The sequence below is a fragment of the Vespula pensylvanica genome, chromosome 12, assembly GCF_014466175.1.
Source record: "Vespula pensylvanica isolate Volc-1 chromosome 12, ASM1446617v1, whole genome shotgun sequence".
Classification (NCBI taxonomy): Eukaryota; Metazoa; Arthropoda; class Insecta; order Hymenoptera; family Vespidae; genus Vespula; species Vespula pensylvanica.
This window is the reverse complement of record NC_057696.1, coordinates 1,380,210-1,399,468: the sequence shown is the minus strand read 5'-3', so window position 1 is coordinate 1,399,468 and position 19,259 is coordinate 1,380,210. Positions and strand designations below refer to the sequence as shown.

At 29.6% G+C, this 19,259-nt stretch overlaps 3 protein-coding genes across 5 annotated transcripts; 2 read left to right on the top strand and 1 right to left on the bottom strand.

Annotated features, from left to right (window-relative positions):
* Positions 1-282: 282 nt before the first annotated feature.
* Positions 283-2,631, top strand: LOC122633337 (phosphopantothenate--cysteine ligase). The gene is made up of 6 exons (XM_043821125.1): positions 283-686; positions 771-901; positions 980-1,077; positions 1,241-1,455; positions 1,537-1,719; positions 1,806-2,631. Exons 1-6 carry the CDS (start codon positions 558-560, stop codon positions 1,977-1,979), a joined length of 930 nt encoding a protein of 309 aa, XP_043677060.1. The 5' UTR covers positions 283-557; the 3' UTR covers positions 1,980-2,631.
* On the bottom strand, positions 2,270-6,445 carry LOC122633336 (vacuolar protein sorting-associated protein 16 homolog). Of its 2 annotated transcripts, XM_043821122.1 has the most exons (16): positions 6,228-6,443; positions 5,949-6,135; positions 5,716-5,844; positions 5,489-5,633; positions 5,293-5,420; positions 5,038-5,213; positions 4,546-4,918; positions 4,348-4,475; positions 4,123-4,267; positions 3,844-3,978; positions 3,607-3,768; positions 3,359-3,508; positions 3,051-3,292; positions 2,812-2,908; positions 2,633-2,736; positions 2,270-2,475 (listed from the first exon to the last, which is right to left on the bottom strand). In XM_043821122.1, the coding sequence occupies exons 1-16, from the start codon at positions 6,281-6,283 to the stop codon at positions 2,337-2,339; spliced, it is 2,496 nt and encodes an 831-aa protein (XP_043677057.1). In that variant the 5' UTR covers positions 6,284-6,443; the 3' UTR covers positions 2,270-2,336. The 2 variants fall into 2 exon arrangements, with proteins under 2 accessions (XP_043677057.1, XP_043677059.1); XM_043821124.1 differs by lacking the exons at positions 2,270-2,475; positions 2,633-2,736 and having other exon boundaries at positions 2,854-2,908; positions 3,152-3,292; positions 6,228-6,445.
* Positions 6,446-7,502: 1,057 nt separating this feature from the next.
* LOC122633340 (protein artichoke) lies at positions 7,503-18,118 on the top strand. Of its 2 annotated transcripts, none has more exons than XM_043821130.1 (6): positions 7,503-8,089; positions 12,256-12,866; positions 13,478-13,651; positions 14,300-14,418; positions 14,491-14,637; positions 14,711-18,118. In XM_043821130.1, exons 1-6 carry the CDS (start codon positions 8,085-8,087, stop codon positions 17,696-17,698), a joined length of 4,044 nt encoding a protein of 1,347 aa, XP_043677065.1. In that variant the 5' UTR covers positions 7,503-8,084; the 3' UTR covers positions 17,699-18,118. The 2 variants fall into 2 exon arrangements, with proteins under 2 accessions (XP_043677065.1, XP_043677066.1); XM_043821131.1 differs by lacking the exon at positions 7,503-8,089 and adding an exon at positions 11,187-11,762.
* The last annotated feature ends 1,141 nt before the right edge of the window (positions 18,119-19,259 follow it).

The following is a 19,259-nucleotide window of genomic DNA, read 5'->3' as shown; positions in this document are numbered from 1 at the left end:
AAACTAGAGTATAAAATTAAACTTGTATCATTTATAGAAATATTTATTTTTTTAATAATCATTATTATTCTTATAAAGTAAAAATGTTTAGGAATATAATAATTATAAATACGTATTTAACGTAAAACTTACGTTTTTTTATTTAATATCAACATAAATCTAATTATCATTAAAAGAATAATAAATCTTATGAAATTTTGTATGATAATAATTAGATAAAATTGTGATCGAAAATAAAATTGCCAATAAAAATATTTAAAGCTCAAAGTTTCGTTCTTCGTGATCGATTGAACATTGAAGTTAATATTAGATAAAATTAAAGGTGCATATCTCTTTCACGTTCAATGTAGTATTCGTCACTAACACGTTGTTGATAGTTCAAGTTTATGAAGTGATGACATCATACGTATGTCTACTGAAAAAATTTAGACATTTTAAGAAAAAAGGTTAAGTTTCTTATTACGTGATTGATTGAATGCACACGTCATCAATTTCTTCGTTTTTATAGCATAATATATATATAAAGATATTTTTAAGTGAAAATTTATTAAATTACTATGGTTTCGACATGGGAAGAATTTTTTGCCAAACATCCACCACCACAAGATCTAACACAAACCGAAAGTCTTTTAAAAAGCTTTTCTGACAGACATTTAAAAGAAAACAATAAAGTAGTATTAATAACGGTATGTTCATTAAAAGTACAAATTTACTTATATATTGTAGAGTAATATGTGTTCTTAATATAATCTTAATAATTGATATTGTAGAGTGGCGGAACAATGATTCCATTAGAACATAACACTGTCAGATTTGTTGATAATTTTAGTGCTGGATCCAGAGGATCAGCATCAGCTGAATACTTTTTGGAAAATGGTTATGCTGTAATATTTATGTATAGGTCAGAAAATTAGAAATTATAAAAAATATATATTCTTCGAATAATGTTGCATTAAGGTATATCAATATTTTATTACAGACTCAAATCGTTAGAACCATTTACAAGACATTTTATAGGACATAAGATTTTAGATATGCTCAACATAACAGAAAATGCAGATAAATGCATTGTCACAGGTATAATATTTTATTTTATGACTTATTATTCATTTACATTACATTCCCATTTTTTTAATTTTCATAATGGAAATGTAACATTAGAAATAAATTTTTTATAATTTGATATAAATTGTATTAATTCTTGTCATCATAATTGTCTTACAATTTATGTTATTTACAGTTGCACCTGAACATACAGACAAAGTTGCAATGGTATTACGAAAATATAAAGAAACACTGCAACAGAATAAATTAATACAAATTAGTTTCAATACTTTAACCGAGTATCTTTGGCTACTTAGGACTGCTTGTCAAGCATTAGCTTGTTTAAAAGATAAAGCTCTTTTATACTTAGCTGCTGCTGTCTCTGATTTTTATGTACCATTTGATGAAATGGTATGTATAAAATATTTTTTATTTTTAAATAAAATCAAATAATCATTTTTTCTATTTATTATGACATTAAATTGATTTCAGTCAGTACATAAAATATCTTCTAATGGCCCACCAACAATATCACTTCAATTAGTACCAAAAATGTTGGAACCTTTAGTTAATCTATGGGTACCACAAGCCTTTGTAATTTCGTTTAAGTTAGAAACAGATCAAAATGTTTTGGTTTCAAAAGCAAGGACTGCTTTGAACAAGTACAAACACAATGTAAATATTTCTTAATCTCTAGATAATGTTTATTTATATCTGTATATTTACAAATATTTTTGTCTCAATATATATGTTTGTTACAGCTTGTAATTGCTAATATGTTACAAACTCGAAAGCAACAAGTAATTATTGTCAGTAAGGAAAATGATTATATCTTATCATTAACAAATGAACAAATGGAAAAAGGTGAAGAAATTGAAAAATTTATAGTTACTGACATAATCCTAAAACATAAGAATTTTTCAAAGATTAGATAATGTGTCCTATTGCTCAAGGTATAGGAATATTTTTATAACATGATTTTTTAAATAAACATTACTATTTTTTTACTGCATTACTATTGTTAATAAGAATATTATTAGTAAATATTAGTTGCATAATGTACAACTAAGGAAAAACATAATTGGATACAGTATCCAATTATAGCACTTTTTTGTATAAATTATAAATTAATTTAATGAAAAATTAAATATAATATAATAAATTGTTGTTTAAAGTATTTACAATTATATTTAAGTATATATATATATAAATTATAGGTAATATGTTTTCAGTCAGATAAATTTTTATATATAATAAAGTATATTACATCGTTTTCACACAGATAGTATTCCTTAATTTTTTATACTTGTAATAAGCATATTGATTTTATCTATTAATTGCTTTTCTGATGGTCCACATTGTGCTAATACAAACGTTAGAGCAGAAACATCTTTTTGCTCTGCTGCTGTTTGGGTTGCTTCATTCAACATTCTGTATAGATTATAATATATTTAACTTTTATAGAATTATTCAAAACAAATCTACTTTACCATATTGTTATGTTATAGCTAATTTCTTACATACTAATTTTACGTAATACGTGAATAAAAGTGATAAAAATATAAAATGTCTATTAAAGCATACTTACTTCAACTTAACAAGATATTTTACTTTTAATTCGTCTTGTACTCTTGGCAAATATTTTTTTCCTTCCTGATCTTGATTATATTTTAAGCACTGATCAATAAATGGCTGAGAAAAAATTTATTAAGTTATATATAAAGTTGTTAGAAAGTTAAGCAAATTTATAGTTAATATTTTTACTACCTCATAACCAATTGGAGATTTTTTACTTTTTGACAGTTTTTCTAATTCATTCCAAAGACCTTTTTCTGCAAGACACTGAATTCGTAACCACCAATATCTGTAAGTTCAATGAATGATTTATATGACTTTACTATTAATTTATATAAATTTAGTTTTAAATTTAATTATCTCTCATTTCTTTTGTTAATGAAAATGTTTTGATTTTTTCATATATTTTAGAATGTAAATATACACTCTACCTGCGTTCAGGTATTCGATATTCTGATCTTAATTTATCTGCAAGCTTCAATTCATTTTGTAGTAATAATATTTTGACTGTGTCATGAAGAGATTTTCCTACTATTGTTTTGTGTAATGTTTCTTCTAAAGATCTTTGATAACGTAATAGTTTAATTTGTTCTTCTGTCAAAGCAGCATTTGTATCATTACGGGCTAATTTAAAATTTTCTTGTGCTGATTGAAGCAACGTATCCCGCGCACTCTATATAGTAAATAAATGAAATTATTTAATATCATCGTAGTATTAAAAGATATAGTTCATACGAACCTTTTGTTGATAACTTTCTGTAATAAACCATATTGCTTGTGAATGAAAATCATCATACTGATTATAAATATCTCGTAATGTTTCTCGATTATGATTTTGGCAGTATTTTATATATAATGCCATTGCTAAAGGACAATGCATTATAGACATCTATAACATATAATAAAGGTAATCTATATTTTATCAAATATTATGTAATATTATCTTATGTACTATTACAATATTAAGAATATTCATTTTTTATTTACTTGAAAATCTCCAAGTGTCATATTTTCTCGAAGATGAAGTATAACAGTGTAAACAAGATCAGTATTACCACTTTCTACAGCTTTGTGTAATGCAGCCCGTTCTTCACCAAGCGTAAGTAACAAAGGTACTTGTAATTGAGCACGTGGTTCATAATCTATCAACTGTGAAATATTGAATAAGTTCGTAGTTATTTGATTGAAAAAACATAAAATTTTCATAAAACAAAATTAATTTACTTTAATAGCTAATTGCTTTCTACCACAATCTGCTGCCCTTTTTGCAATTTCACTATATGATACACCAGGAGCATATCCTAATTTATCAGCTATTTCTTCTGCTATTTGTTCTTTGTCTAATCGAGTTTGTTTGACCTAAAAGTATAGCAAAAAGTTTTATTATATAATAATACAATGATTTCATTCACATTTCTTATTATATAATATAAAAGATATACTATTGTGGTTAAAGAAAAATATTTATACACAAATTATATAAGAACATATATATAAATGTACCTTATAACAAGCCCAGTGTGCTAAAATTCTACTTTCTCCATCTATTTCAGGAAGTTGAAGATGGCGTGCTATTTGTATGCTTAAATAATAATGCCTTCTTGCTACTAATCGATCCAATAAAACTTGGCTCGTTAAAATATTAAGTCTGTTATAGTTAAGAAAAATAAAAAATAGATTTCAACTGATTAATTTTTGATTGTCAAAACAAAAATTATTAGAGGATACTGTATACATGTCAATGGAATTCCAATTGATGGATGTCTTACTGCATTAAGTACTCTCAATGTTCTGCACATATTAACATAATTATCTGGATTCATTGTTTTACTAAATCCTTTACCAAATTTAGCTGCCTAAAATATATTTCTTAATTATATAAAATTAATTAAAAAGATATTGGTAATATAATTATATGAGTCTTACCCTTATTAATAATTTTTGCGTTTGAAAATCAAATTCATGACTTGCTCCATCAATGCAAGCTATTATAGCCGCGTCTAATTTATCTTTGACCAAATCAATATAACTATCAGCTTTATGACTTTTCTTTTGAAATTGTTTAGATGCCTCTAACAAATATGATGCAGGATCTGTCGAATTTATTCTAAATATTTTCAGTACAACATTTGGAACTTTTTGTATCATTTCATGAGAGGAGTTCGATAAAACACGTACTCCATCAATTTCTGGAATAAGATATACTGGTCCATCATAAGTATAAACTATAGTTTCAGCTGATCTTCCTACAACCATCACTGTACTATTCCAACTACATATGACAGCTTCTGTTCCACACCTATAATATTACTGTAAGTTAATATTATTCGTATTTAATACTTTAGTATTTTAATATTTAAATTATATTAAATACATTACATAATTTTTCATTATAATAAAAATATGTAATATATATACCATGCTATGCAAGATAATGGTTCAGTCATGTGTGTAGCACATTCACAGTATTTTTCTTTAAAATCAAATGAACCAATATATAGATGACCAGTGTTTGCATAAAGAGCAATATGACGATTATTTGGAGACACAGCTATTGCATATACATTATTTATCTTATTATTAAACAGATTACTCTAAAAAATAATATATTATATTACAACAAAGCAACAATAACTTTCTTAGAATATTTCTTTAAAATCAAACAAGACTTACAAATGGTATTGATGTAGTATTTGTGTAAGGTTGATGCATAAAAAATATACCTTCCGCATTTGAAAAAATGATCTGAGTTTCTCTGTCATAATGCACTACATGCCAACAATCAATTGAGCCACCAATTCCTACAAGTTTATACACAATAAATAAATATAATAGTTCTACATTATATACTACAAAGAATTTAACTTACTTGGTAAATTAGAGATACGTCTAATTTTTGGTTCCGATGTATTAGTTACCAAAAAAATTCGATATGCGGATGTTAAGACAGCAACTCCTGTACCAACAGGAGTGGTAAAAAATTTAGCTTCTATAACCTTGGTATCTTTTGCTTCCTTAAAGAAAATAGATAAACAAATATCAAAATAACCTTACCAACAATAATGATCAATATTATTATTAATTTGTGTAACATACATTTCCCATGCCAAAAGTATGTTGATATGTCCCAAACATATCATAAATAAGAACCATGCCATCATCTTGAACACAGAGTAATTCTTCTTGTTGAGACCAACCCAAAAGAACTAATCGTCCACTATTCCACTTAAAAATTATGATAAAAGATCTTATAAAAAGTAATCATATAATTTGAAATAAAATATAGTATGTTTACATGTGTCAATTAATGATTCACTATTTTATTTTACCTGAAATTTGGCTGTTAATTTTCCTGCAGAAGTATAAATCAATATCACAGGTTTATTGGTTCCTTGAACCTTAACTAATTTTTTAGGATGTCTGGTAATCGCTATAGAACCTCCATAAGGAGCTGCTGCTATTAAATTAGTATTACTGATTTCGTTTTGAAAAGTAAGTGGATATAGTTCAAATTTTCTAAAATGAAGAATTAAATTGTTTTTTTTTTCGTTGCATGAAATTGTTATATTGTCTTTAGAAGATATGTATTGGATATATTATTAAATTACCGAAAGTATATGTCACGTCCTAAAGGAAACCAATCCGCAGTTATCATCGCAGACATTTTTCTAAATGTTTTACTTTAAAAATATACGCAAAAATATATTTATATACAATTCTAGTCGTTACAGTAATTATACATTGAGGTTAAATTACGCTTATTCGCTGTTTGACAGGTCACGTATAATCTCAGAATTTATTGATATTAATATCAACACGAATATATTATCTACCAATCAGAACAGTCGCTTTCGTGAACTTCAATTTATCTCTACATTCATTGGATGATTTTATATCTCGAGGAACAGTGCCATCTGTCAATAGTTTCAGTAATTCATATTTGAAATGTAGAATCCATCCGCCAATATGATTGGATAAATTCAAAATATATTACGACGTTCGATAGGTTAAGACACGATTTACATAAATATCTAATTCAATTTAAAAAGGATTATAAAAAAGTTTTAATAAGAAAATCAAACATATTTTATCTTGATTAATTATAATATTTTTCATTATATTTCATTTAATTATAATATCATTGATAAACGTATTATATTTATAACAATAACATCGGATCGATCTAATACATATATAACAAATAAATATAAAATCTTAAAGTCTATATCGTTCCGTACATTCTTAAGATTCCAATTAGCGTTTCACCACGATTTCATGCATATCAATAGCAATGAAAATACCTTAGAAGTCATTCATATTCGATGTATTCAATCTGTATCAAACGAATACCGATCGTAACTACGTAACTACGATATATTTCATTGTGAATTATTATTTTCTTTAATAGATATGTAAATACGAAAGAATGTATAGTTAATTACAAAATAGAAAGATCAGGAGAAACGTTCATTCACAAAGAGTTCAAGTGATTGACTCAAGGGGATATTTTTCTCGATTCGATATTGAACTAGCAGCAGCATACCTAGCAAGATAGCCAACGGCATACCTTGGACGACCGGTTACTCGTATAGGTGTACCGAAGGAGAGAACAGTCAGTGAAAGGCTGTTCGAGAAACCCGCGACTTGTTCCTACATCCATGATCTTACCTCGCGCTCTTTTCTTAGCCGACAGAAACGCATTTCTCTATCGCTCTTTTGCGTACTTTTTCCATTCCTCTTTTTCCCTCTCCTTTCCACGACCTTCCATGCGTTCTCTCTCTCTATCTCTCTTTTTCTTTCTCCCTCCTTTTCTCACTCTCTCTCTCTCTCTCTCTCTCTCTCTCTCTCTCTCTCTCTCTCTCTCTCTCTCTTTCTCCTACTCTCTTTCTCTCTTTCTCTCTCGATCTTTCTTGATATGCGAGCCGGTAACCTGGTGGTGGTATCGTACGGTGATGGTCCCGAAGTTGCCTCACGAGTTAACTCGGGATCCCCGTTATGTCCAAGTCCGCGAACCTCTGGGAAGGGCATCGGTGTATACGTTCATCGGTATCTCCTCTCTCTCCTGCGGCGATCTTTCCGAGTCTTCTCAGAGATCTTACCGCGACTTCTTATATTTCGTGTTTTCGCGCTTCGAAAGAACTATCAAGTAATGCTTGGTAAAGGTGATTGTAAATAATCAGAGATGAGAAAAACTATCGTTTATTAAGAACAAGGACAAGAGAAAGAAAGAAAGAAAAAGGAAAGAAAGGAACGAGGAAGTGACATCGATGACACACGATGACCATGAAGATGATCGCAAGATGATCCGTTTGTGAATCCTCCATGAATCTGATGTTGATTCGAAGGTGATAGTGGCCTCGAGAAATAACACGTTAATCGTACGATACATCTTTGTAAAACTGTGCAGTTTGTATCAATACCATTGTACATTGTAGTTGGCACGTGGAAGTGCCAACACCAACATCATGGTGTAAGTATCGTTATGTATTATAAGAACGAAATGTAGATAATTTTGTACACGATTAAGTTGGGTTTAACGAGTTCTACTAAACGCTTAATATCATGTATCATTTCATACTTTTTCTTTATTTTTCATCATTCGATTCGTTTACAAATGAAAATATAAACATTTGTATTTTCGTGTGAATTTTGTTATTGTTGTTGTTGTTATTTTTTTTTTTCTTTGTTTCTTCACGTTAATTCTGAAGGTAATTTTAATCGTATAAGAAAAAAGTGAACGAGATAAGTCATGGTCGTTCGTCGTGTTAATAGTGAATGTAATTATTAAAATGACTTTCCCATGACTCACGTGTATTTAGGGATAGTACTGTTTATGAAGCAAGTTCTCACGCATAATACGATTTTAACCTTCATCCGGAACATAATCGGCTCTCACGCTCATGGTACTTGAAGATTTTACAGATTACAAAAACATAGTTATTTTCGAAATGACGTACGTGTGTACATACGTTTCCAAGATTCGTTAAAACTTTTAACAAGCTGGAAAGTTCCTTTTCACGGATATTGTCATTTTTGTTTTGTTTTCTTTTCGTTTTTTCTTTTTTTTTTCTTTGTGGATTTGCGGATATATTTAAAAGAAAAAGAAATGATAAGTTCTCGAAAGGATAACTGCGGTGTTAGATCGTGCTGCACTGGTCTATCCAGTTCGCAGGAGTAATCGCAAAAATCTTCGAGGTTGCTCCTTCCTGCGAATACTTTTGTCTATAAAACCTGTTTTTCCTTGACTTATCATTCCTATTTTACGATTTAACCGTACAAGAATTCAAACGTATGGAAAGCACGAAAGGAATAATACGTTGTATCTTCACTTCACGATTTATTTTTTAACTATGTAATAAAGAAAGATATCGTTCATTTTCTCTTTCTATAACCTATTTTTGTGTCCACAAAATTATACTATATAATACAAAAATTATAGTATATTATAATTATGTTATAATAACAATAAGTATAACTTTTTACGTAAAAAACATGAAAAATCTTGAATATGAAACGATAATTAAATTTGTAACGATAAAATAGAATGAAATGTCCAAAAATACAGATGTGTCAGTGTGTGAATTCAAAGTTATAAATGAGGTTATGGAGAATTAATATCAAAAAATAGAAAGATATAAAATTAAATAGAAACAAAATCCATTATAAGCCGGAAATTACAAGCTTGAAAGATACAGATATATACATATATATATAAGCGTATAATTTGAAAGTTACGAGAAAGGTGTGTAGAGAGAGTTAATATTTAAGAAGAGAAAGATATAAAATTAAATAAAAAGAAAAAAAATTAATAACAAGTCGGTAATACAAGCTTGAAAAATACAGATGTGCGTGCGCCGTGTGTGTGTGTGTGTGTGTGTGTGTGTGTGTGTGTTAATAACTTGAAAGTTATATAAAATTATAACTAATTAATTTAAAAAAAATGGAAAGATACAAAATAAAATACAAACAAAATACTTCCAAGTAGAATATTTTAAATTGATCGTATTTATAGAATTTCAGAAGCGCAAGCTTTGATATCGAACGTGAGAATATAGTAATATGAAATTAGTGATTGCATGCAACGTAAAAGTGGGTGCGCTCTAGTATTACTAATTAGACAGTAGAAAGCAGTCTTGGGTAGCAGTCGTGGAGCTATTACCTAGCTACTGGGCAAAAGTGGTGCTTAGTATTCGGAAGAAGTATTTGTTTAATTTGTTTGATTTGAAAGTCATCCAATACGATGTACGGTATTTCTTAAAGCTATATATATAGAGATATATATACTAGTATATTCCCCTGTTAAATATAACGGACAACTAAAGTCAAACAAACATTTTTGTTTTTATTTATTTTATTTTTAATTATTTTCTTCGAAATAATATATCAAGCATTCGCATTAAGATTGTATATGTATATGTATCATACGATATATTTTATGATTCCAAATGTAAAATAAACATTCTTTCCACTAGCTAGGTTATATCATCGATTGTTTAGGAAAATACAAAAACGTACTTAAGATAACCTATCATTCGCACATCGGAAAATCGAGAACTGCTAGAAAATTCTAACAAAATACAATTTTTTCCGTGGTCCCGATTTTAAACTTAAGCCTTTGAATTTATAGAAAGTACGTCATTCGTAATATAGAACAAACAACGTGGAATACAGATTGTATTCTGTTTCCTGTGTTTCGTATATCAATTTACAAATCTTTCGATTAATTCATTTCTAGTAACGAACTTCGATATTTCTTCTCTTTCTCTCGTTCCGTACTTCACGTCAATCGTACACCGATCTTCTCTCTGTCTCATTTTTATTCATTTAAGGTCTTGTAACTAATTTTTTCCGCAATCTAAGTAGCTTAAATCTTCCGTTGGATTATAAGAATTATAAGGAACAATTATACGAAATTTCATCTTGATTGGATAAGAATAGTAGGAACTTTTGAAAAATTACGAACACACAGATTAAGGTTATCTCGTGTGTGTGTATATCTCATTCTATTTGAAAATAAGGTATAAATAATAAATCACACACGTTACGTCGTCTTAAACATAGACGATTAATTACTCGCGTAAATAGAAAGTTCTATCGAATTACGATAGCGAAGGATATCGTAATCACTTTTACATTAGCGAACTTCTAATGACAGTAAGAGTTTGCAACCTCATTCAAACGTGTTACGCGGTATAATAATAATCATTAGAATAACCAACTCAGGTAATAACATAACTATAATAAAGTAAAATAGAATAGATAGCATGAAATATAAAATTGATTTCTTCGATATAAATAATTTAATATATGCGCACGAAAGAATATGATAGGAATTTTTTCTATGATTATGAAACATAAATAGTACACAATTATATAGATCCAATTAAACGTATTTTAGGCTATCGACGTTTTGTATATAATGCGTATTTCATAGTAATTTCATGATGGAAATTTTTAATCGAAGACAAAGTAGAAAAAGAGAGAGAAGAAGAAAGGAAGGGAGAGAGAGAGAGAGAGAGAGAGAGAGAGAGAAGAGGAGAGAGAGAGAGGAGAGAGAAAGAGAGAGAGAGAGAGAGTAAATGCGACACAGTCTGCAAAGTCATGACGATCTTCTTACACCTACCGTTATTCGAGTCGACCAAATTCAACTTTACATTCGAAATGAACGATTCGTTCGAACCTAACTGCCAATACTCGTTAAAGAATTCAGGTTATACATATAATAGTCTTTTCTTTGACGAGAAAGAAATCGTGACGAGTATTAGCAATATCTATGATTATTATCATTAATTATAGTGAAAGATAAGATAAAACAACGTGAATCTTAATTCACATTACGATTGAATCGAGTTCATTCATAAAATTAAAATTAATGAATCGAGCGCATAGTTTCACCACTTGCAGTTTCTCCAAAGTCTGCTTCTCTCTCTCTCTCTCTCTCTCTCTCTCTCTCTCTCTCTCTCTCTCTCTCTCTCTCTCATACACATACACATACACATACTCATTGAGATATAATTATCGTCAGAAATTTGAACGCTTGGGAAGCGAAAGTCATTTCCGACTTACTGTTAGTAAGATGACTAAGCGTTGAAATTGAAGTATAAGATACTACGAAAGAATTAAATATCATCATCGTTGCCAGTGTGATTAAAGTTATTGTACTAAGATCGTGTGAAGAAGATAATAGAATATATGAATGAAGAGAAGAGAGATATTTTTTGATGTTCCATTTAAAGTGATAGATTTCATGATGGTCGATAGAAATTTTTACACATTCTTCGTGAAGTTGTTATTTTTTTTTTTATAAGGAAAAAAGATAATTACATTCGATATAAATAAACTAATGACGTAATTAAAATGAAAGAGTATATTTTTTAAATGACTCTTTCTTTCTATATTACTTTTTCCAAATAAAAATCGAACGATGTGGTTTTATAACTCATAAATTTCTTCTTGATAACTATCACCGTTTGAAATTTGAAAGTGGAACGTGAATACAGTAGTATGCAAAGGAACGTTAATAGTTCTCTTCCTTATGATTATTATCTATTTTCAAGATGTTTTATCCTACTTTCGATGAAATCATTCGTTTTTAGATAATAATGCGATGAATTAATTTTTCTTTTTGTTTTTCAGTTCGTATTTGTTATTGGGTTTGTTAATTATCGTCAGTATTTATCAAAACGAGGCAGCATGGCGACCATGCGTCGAATTAAAGCGAGATTTGCATGTACCATGCAAGTGTATGGTATCTTCCAATTATCCAAGATCTATCGAAATGGATTGCGATCGTGTTATTTTTACTCGTGACGCTTTGGACAGTCTCAAGGGACAACCGATTATTTCGATCAGTCAAAGACACTGTGGCTATCAAAGTTTACCAGAAGAACTCGTTGGATCTGGTTTGACCTTGAGAGAGTTGGATCTCTCCGATAATTCCATTTACAAATTAATGGATCGCCAATTGCAATCTCAAAATCAATTACGTGTATTGAGATTAGCCAATAATCTTCTCGGCGATAATTTGAATCCTATTTTTTCGAGCAATGAATTTCATGGTATGGAAGAATTACGAAGACTTGATCTTCGAAAAAATGGACTTCGAAATATCGAGGAAGGAATCTTTAAAGGTTGTATCAATCTTGAAGAACTTTATTTAGATGAGAATAATATGACTATTGTGCCTACTGCTTCGTTGAAAGGACCAAAAGGCATCAAAATACTTTCGCTTATTGGAAATAATATTGGTATGTGTATTTTATTTATTCGTAGTTGTTAAATCTATCGTATGTCTATGTGCGTGTTCTATAAAAATTGAAGAAATGTTTTTGCATTGATTATCTTATCTCTTGAGAATATTCAAATCTTCAAAAATAACAATTCCATCGTACAATTCGACGACTTTGATATATCAATCGCTGCTTAACGGTTCACTCACCACGAAGGATGCATTCATACCAGATGTTCAGAATTTTCGCGCCTAACTTTCTCCACCTATTCAGTATTACAAGCTGCGTACATCATGCACCATATTCATATAACATTAGTATTCTATCAAGTAACAATGTCTATCATTTGCTGCGAATCTGATTTTAAACAAATTGAAATTGTAAAACACAAAATGAAACAGTAAAGATCTATGAATGGAAAATTAGAATAAATAAGAAATTAGATAATAAATAGAAAATTAGAAAAAATATGCAGATAGGAAAGTATAGAAAGATGTATAAGTAGAAAATTACCAAAAGTCTAAAAATATAAAATTTGTAAAAATACAAAAATTGAAGATTAGAAAAAATTCATAAATAAAAAAATCAGACAGAGATATTTTATCATAATGAATTAAATTGATTTATAGGTTCTCTTTCAAGAGGAGCCTTTTTGACATTGGGCGAATCTTTGTTACGTTTGGATCTCAGTAATAATGGATTATCACATATGGAGGATGGTTCACTTTCTGGATTAGAACACTTGCTTTTCTTAAATATATCTCGCAACGATCTCACACGATTTAATAGCGATGTATTTAAAGGTATAGTCAAGTTACTTTCTATCAAATTAAATATCTTCTACTGCACATTTAAAACAAATAACATGATACTTTTATGACTCGGAAGATCTCTTCGAAAAGTTCTCATAAAACTGTACTGTTTTTATCTCCGTTGCTTAAATTATAACTTACGTGATCATTATATTAAAATTTATTGTTATTCTACATTCATCGTATTTTTCTCTAGAAAATTATTATAATACGCATGATTTTCTATTCTTTCGTGTAACACACTTTTTCGTAATTAGGATGCACATAAAAATTATAGGATTATTATAATGTACTATGATTAATTAGATGACTTTTTCGCGAAAAACGAAATTATAATCTTCAAACTTGCTGCTACATCAAACTCATCTACATCATTAATAGGTGGGAATTTAACGCGCGTCTTCGCACTAGTTTATTATTTTTACGAAAGTACGATATTTAGTTACACGGAAGAAGTAGTCGACCTCTAAAGAACAATGAACTTCATTTTTAAGTTCTCACAAGACAATTGTCTCTCATGAAACATCGGTCTCATAGTTCCTCTTATATAAAAATGATCAAGTTTAGTGATTTTTAGTTATAATTAGACGAAACAAAATAATAAAAGATAATATTAATATTAATAATCGATTGTTTTAGGAGCGTACAATTTATTACAATTGGATCTTTCTGTAAACTACTTACAAGAATTTCCTACTTACGCTTTGAGACATTTGACGGATTTAAAGTTTTTGAATATTTCAAATAACTTAATTACAGTGAGTTCAATCAAATATTAAATTTAACAAATTTCACGTATTTATGTATGATTAATTTGAAATATTATTTAGGAAATTGAACGTGTCCATTTGTTAGGCCTGACCGAATTACAAGTACTCGATCTCAGTCGAAATAATATTGGTCGACTTGGAATAAATACGTTCTCCAGTCTTTCCTCCCTCACTAGACTCGATTTAAGCTTGAATGCTTTACGTACGGTAAATAAGAAATATTTATTTTTAAATAAATATATTTATTTATTTATTTATTCTTTTTTCTCTTTATTTTCAGATAGAGGAATCATCCTTCGAAGGTTTAGTAAAATTAAAATGGTTGTCGCTTCAGGATAACAATATTCTATTAGTACCAGCTACAGCACTAACACGACTACCAGCATTGGCTCATCTTCACGTCGAATTCAATCGTGTAGCGGCACTATCCACGGAATTAATTCGATCTACGTCATCTAGTCTCGTTACCTTAGGATTAACGCGTAACTTGGTGCGAGAAATCCCAGGTCGATTGTTCTACAATTTCGAAAATCTCATTAGCATAGAACTTTCTGGCAACATGCTCTCTAGTATTTCGCAAAATACGTTCGCTGGTTTGGAAGATACGTTATTGAACTTAGATGTTTCCTTCAATCGTTTGACCAGTATAACTGAACTTCTATTAAGAAATTTATTATCTTTAAACTTGGCTGGTAATCAATTGAAAAGAATCTCTCCCGAAACATTCAAACATTTACCGAGATTACAATATCTTAATCTCAGCAGTAATGCTCTTTATGGAGGATTTCCACCAATATTTCCATCGTCGTTAACTATACTTGATATATCGTATACAGGCTTGAAGATTTTACCAACAGTTTTAATGTTAAATCTGGAATCTTTAGAAAAGATTTATCTGTCTGGAAATCATTTGCAAGAGATAGACGAGGGTACTTTTCAACATCATTACAATTTATCCGTGATCGATTTATCCAATAATTTTATCGAACGTATCGACAATGGAGCTTTCGTCGGCCTGATCAATCTTTACGAGCTTAATCTGCGTGGTAACAGATTGACTTCTTTCATCGGAGAATATTTCAATACTGGAACAGGCTTACAAATATTGGATTTATCGAATAATCGTCTGAGTCAATTATCACCGACTGCTTTTGTGATTCATCCTAGATTGAGAAGTCTCGATCTATCCTATAACGACTTCGTCCATTTCCCTAGCGATTTTATCAAATCTCTGCAATTTTTGGAACGTTTGGATTTGTCGAGGAATGAATTAAGGAACGTCGATGAATTTTCTTTCTCACAGATCGGTCGATTATATACATTGAATCTTTCAGGAAACAAGATAGAATCCGTCGAAGAACTGGCTTTTCATAATTCTACGCAACTTCAAATATTGGATCTATCTAACAATGTCTTGGAAACGTTAAGCGAACGTACGATGGAAGGTTTGTTACGTCTCGAACATCTTGATCTTCAGAATAACAAATTAGCTTCGTTACCAGAAACTATATTCGATCAATCCAGAATTCGTTCAGTGGAGAGCATCGATTTATCAGGAAACTACTTCAATGAAATACCGATAAGAACTTTACAGAGACAATCGGCATCGTTGTTCAGTTTAAAGATAGCAAGAAATAAGATGACAGAAGTCTTTACACAAGATATAGTCAACAATGTAAAAGACCTTGATCTTTCAGAGAATCCACTTAGCGAAAATGCTATACGTGGTATATTAGGCGAAGCAAAGATATTAAGATCTTTGAATTTAGCCCAAACTGGTATAAAAATTTTGACCAGACTTGAGACACCATTTTTAAAACATCTAAATCTATCTGGAAACGATATAATAGACATCAAACCAGCTATTCTTGAACGTACTACCATGTTGGAAAGTCTTGATTTATCCAGAAACAAATTGACAGATTTCTCGAATTTGGTGAATACATTTAAAATCCTTCCGACTCTTCAAAGCTTGGATATATCTAACAACGACGTGAAAGCTATCAATGAGAGTAGTTTCGATGGATTGTCCACGTTACGTTCACTTAAGATCGCTGATCTTCCTAATTGTACTAGAATAGAAAAGAACGCATTCAAGCACTTGGGAAAATTACGTTCGTTATATGCTTATAATTATCCTAAACTAGGTTATTTCGACGTGCAAGGAATATTGAAAGGGATGCCAAATTTAGAAACCTTAGATATTGAAATCAAAGATTCGTCTGTGGGAAACGAGCAACTTTCTATAAGAACGCATCCTCGTTTGCGATTATTAACTTTACGAGGAGAGAGATTACGCACCGTACTTTCGAGTTCGTTGGTGGGTGTACGTGTACCTTCATTGTCCCTTGGCCTGAAGAATACATCCGTTGACACGATACCAGCAGCTCTTTTCTTCCCAGTACCACGTTCTACAGTAGTCTCATTGGATATAACTGGAAATAAATTCACTACTCTGCCCGTACAATTGTTAGCTGCTCTCGATGAAAGAAGTGGTTCCGTAAAACTCACCGGTTTGGATAGTAATCCTATCAATTGTAACTGCGAAACGAAACATCTTTGGAGATGGTTAAAAGGATTAGGCAATAGAGCACCTAATGTTATTTGTGCAACTCCTGATTATGTATCAGGAATGTTATTGAACAATCTTACTGAGGAATATCTTACTTGTGATCGAACGACTCTTAGCAGGTATCAAACAACAGAAATGACACCTTCCTCGAGATCAACAACGGCTGAACCTGAGATTATATGGACTGTACAACCGACGACTCAGAATAATAGAAATAAGAATTATAATGGAGATCATACTAGCAGTGTTTCCGTTGGAAATGTGTCAAGTACAGATGACACTTTAATAATTGGGATAGTTGGTGGTGTCGTTGCTTTCATAGCCATTATCGTCATAGTAATATGTATCTGTCGGCTCAAGTGGAGCACTCAAATGAACGAAGCTAGAATGACGGCAGTGGCATCTAGCATTCACGAAGCTTCAATGATAAGACCTGCGAGTGCTTACTCTGGTAAGATCAATCACGATGTTTACGTGGGATCTTATAACGGATCAACGTTAGGTCGTGGTAACGGTGTACATGGTTCTTCGGTACCTACCACACCGGTGCAAATGATGCCCTATGTTCAACCAGTTCATGTTATGCATCCATTTGCACCACCCCCACAGGTATCTCAACCGTTATATGGTTATTACGATAATCCACCGGTACCGATGTATGTCACGTGTCCGTCTGAAAATAAATTTGATAGATAATAAAACTTGCTCATCTTTTTAAAGATATTATTTTTAAACTAATCTCTTCGTAACAATTTCAGTTTAATTCACACTCGAGACTTATTCTTTAATAAGAGATACTTACCTTACTTACGTATATATATATATATACGATATTTTTCTTGTGCTAGGACGAAAAAATGAATATCCTTGAATAATCACATCTGTTAAGCAGATCGATGACATACATCGAGATATGTTGTTGTTGTAATTCTTATCGATTGAATAAAGTGGGGACGCGATCACATCTTGTTGCATAGTAAAAGAAATTACTACAACAAATATTAAACGAATTATATTATATTTTCTTCGTTGTAGTGAAATTTTTCATTTCCGTATTTGGATTCGTCTGTATATAATTATTTGTTAAGAGCGTATATGTATGAAGACACAACATGAATGGAGTGTGTGTATATATATATATATATATATATATATATATATATATATATATAGTAAACTATAATTTCTCTAATTTAATTGATTTTTGCACAAAATATTGTCTATTTGATTTTGATTCAATTTTTTATTAATATTACTCACTTCAATTAAAGAGATGCTATAGTATATACAATTTTTTAATTAACAATCAAGATAACTGGTGCTATATAAACACAACTGTTAATCATAGCAAATACTTCAAAAGTGTGGATGATTAATTATCTAAGACAGATTGAAGAAGACAGATTGATAGAATTTTTTTCTATTCTAGATAATTGATATGATTAATAAAAATAACTATAAGTTTTGATTTGAAGATATTTCAATTGTGTGTGAGAGCTCTTAAATTAATAAAAACATTCATTAAACTATGTAATTTAGGAGTATGTGAGAATAGGATGGAAAGTGTATGGTTTCAAAGTGATTCTAATTTTTTTTCAAATCTGTATATATATATATATATATATATATATATATATCACGCATTTAAACGTAATTATATAAATTTTAATCTTAACCAAACCTTTTAAGTTTATCAAATATCGAATGTCGAACGAGATCATTTATTTTAAATTTATCGATTGTTTATTATTTATATACATATATATGATATATATTAAAATATACATTTAAAAATTTTTTATTAATACGAATATAAATGCCATAATATCACAATATTTCGACAGTCTAACTTGAAACTACCATAATTAATATATTGTAGTTATTAAAAAAAGAAATTTCTTATTTTCTGAAATAAGAAAAAATAATTTTTATACGTATAATATACATATATATATATATATGTGTATGTATATATAAATATAAATATATTATTTACTATTTAAATACAAACACCGCAAATATAATATAATAAATATTTTATATACAAATCTATTTTTTCTTTTGAAATTTATTTTTATCTTGTTTTTTATAAATTAATTCTTTTTTTCTTTACATTTCATTTTTATTCATATTCTATTCACAAATTTATATTTCCTTATATAATATTGATGAATTTAGCTGTAAAAATGTACATATACCGAGAAAGGTATCATGATTTATCCTAATAAATCCATCTTGATGTTATCGTTAATGTATA

Coding starts and splice junctions, on each gene's coding strand:
- LOC122633337 (XM_043821125.1), top strand. CDS start 558: ATGGTTTCGACATGGGAAGAATTTTTTGCCAAACATCCACCACCACAA. Junction 902..979: donor GCTGTAATATTTATGTATAG/GTCAGAAAATTA, acceptor ATTTTATTACAG/ACTCAAATCGTTAGAACCAT. Junction 1,720..1,805: donor TGAACAAGTACAAACACAAT/GTAAATATTTCT, acceptor TGTTTGTTACAG/CTTGTAATTGCTAATATGTT.
- LOC122633340 (XM_043821130.1), top strand. Junction 13,652..14,299: donor TAATAGCGATGTATTTAAAG/GTATAGTCAAGT, acceptor CGATTGTTTTAG/GAGCGTACAATTTATTACAA. Junction 14,419..14,490: donor TTTCAAATAACTTAATTACA/GTGAGTTCAATC, acceptor AATATTATTTAG/GAAATTGAACGTGTCCATTT.
- LOC122633336 (XM_043821122.1), bottom strand. CDS start 6,283: ATGTCTGCGATGATAACTGCGGATTGGTTTCCTTTAGGACGTGACATA. Junction 5,845..5,948: donor AATTAACAGCCAAATTTCAG/GTAAAATAAAAT, acceptor ATAATTTTTAAG/TGGAATAGTGGACGATTAGT. Junction 3,979..4,122: donor CACACTGGGCTTGTTATAAG/GTACATTTATAT, acceptor CTATACTTTTAG/GTCAAACAAACTCGATTAGA.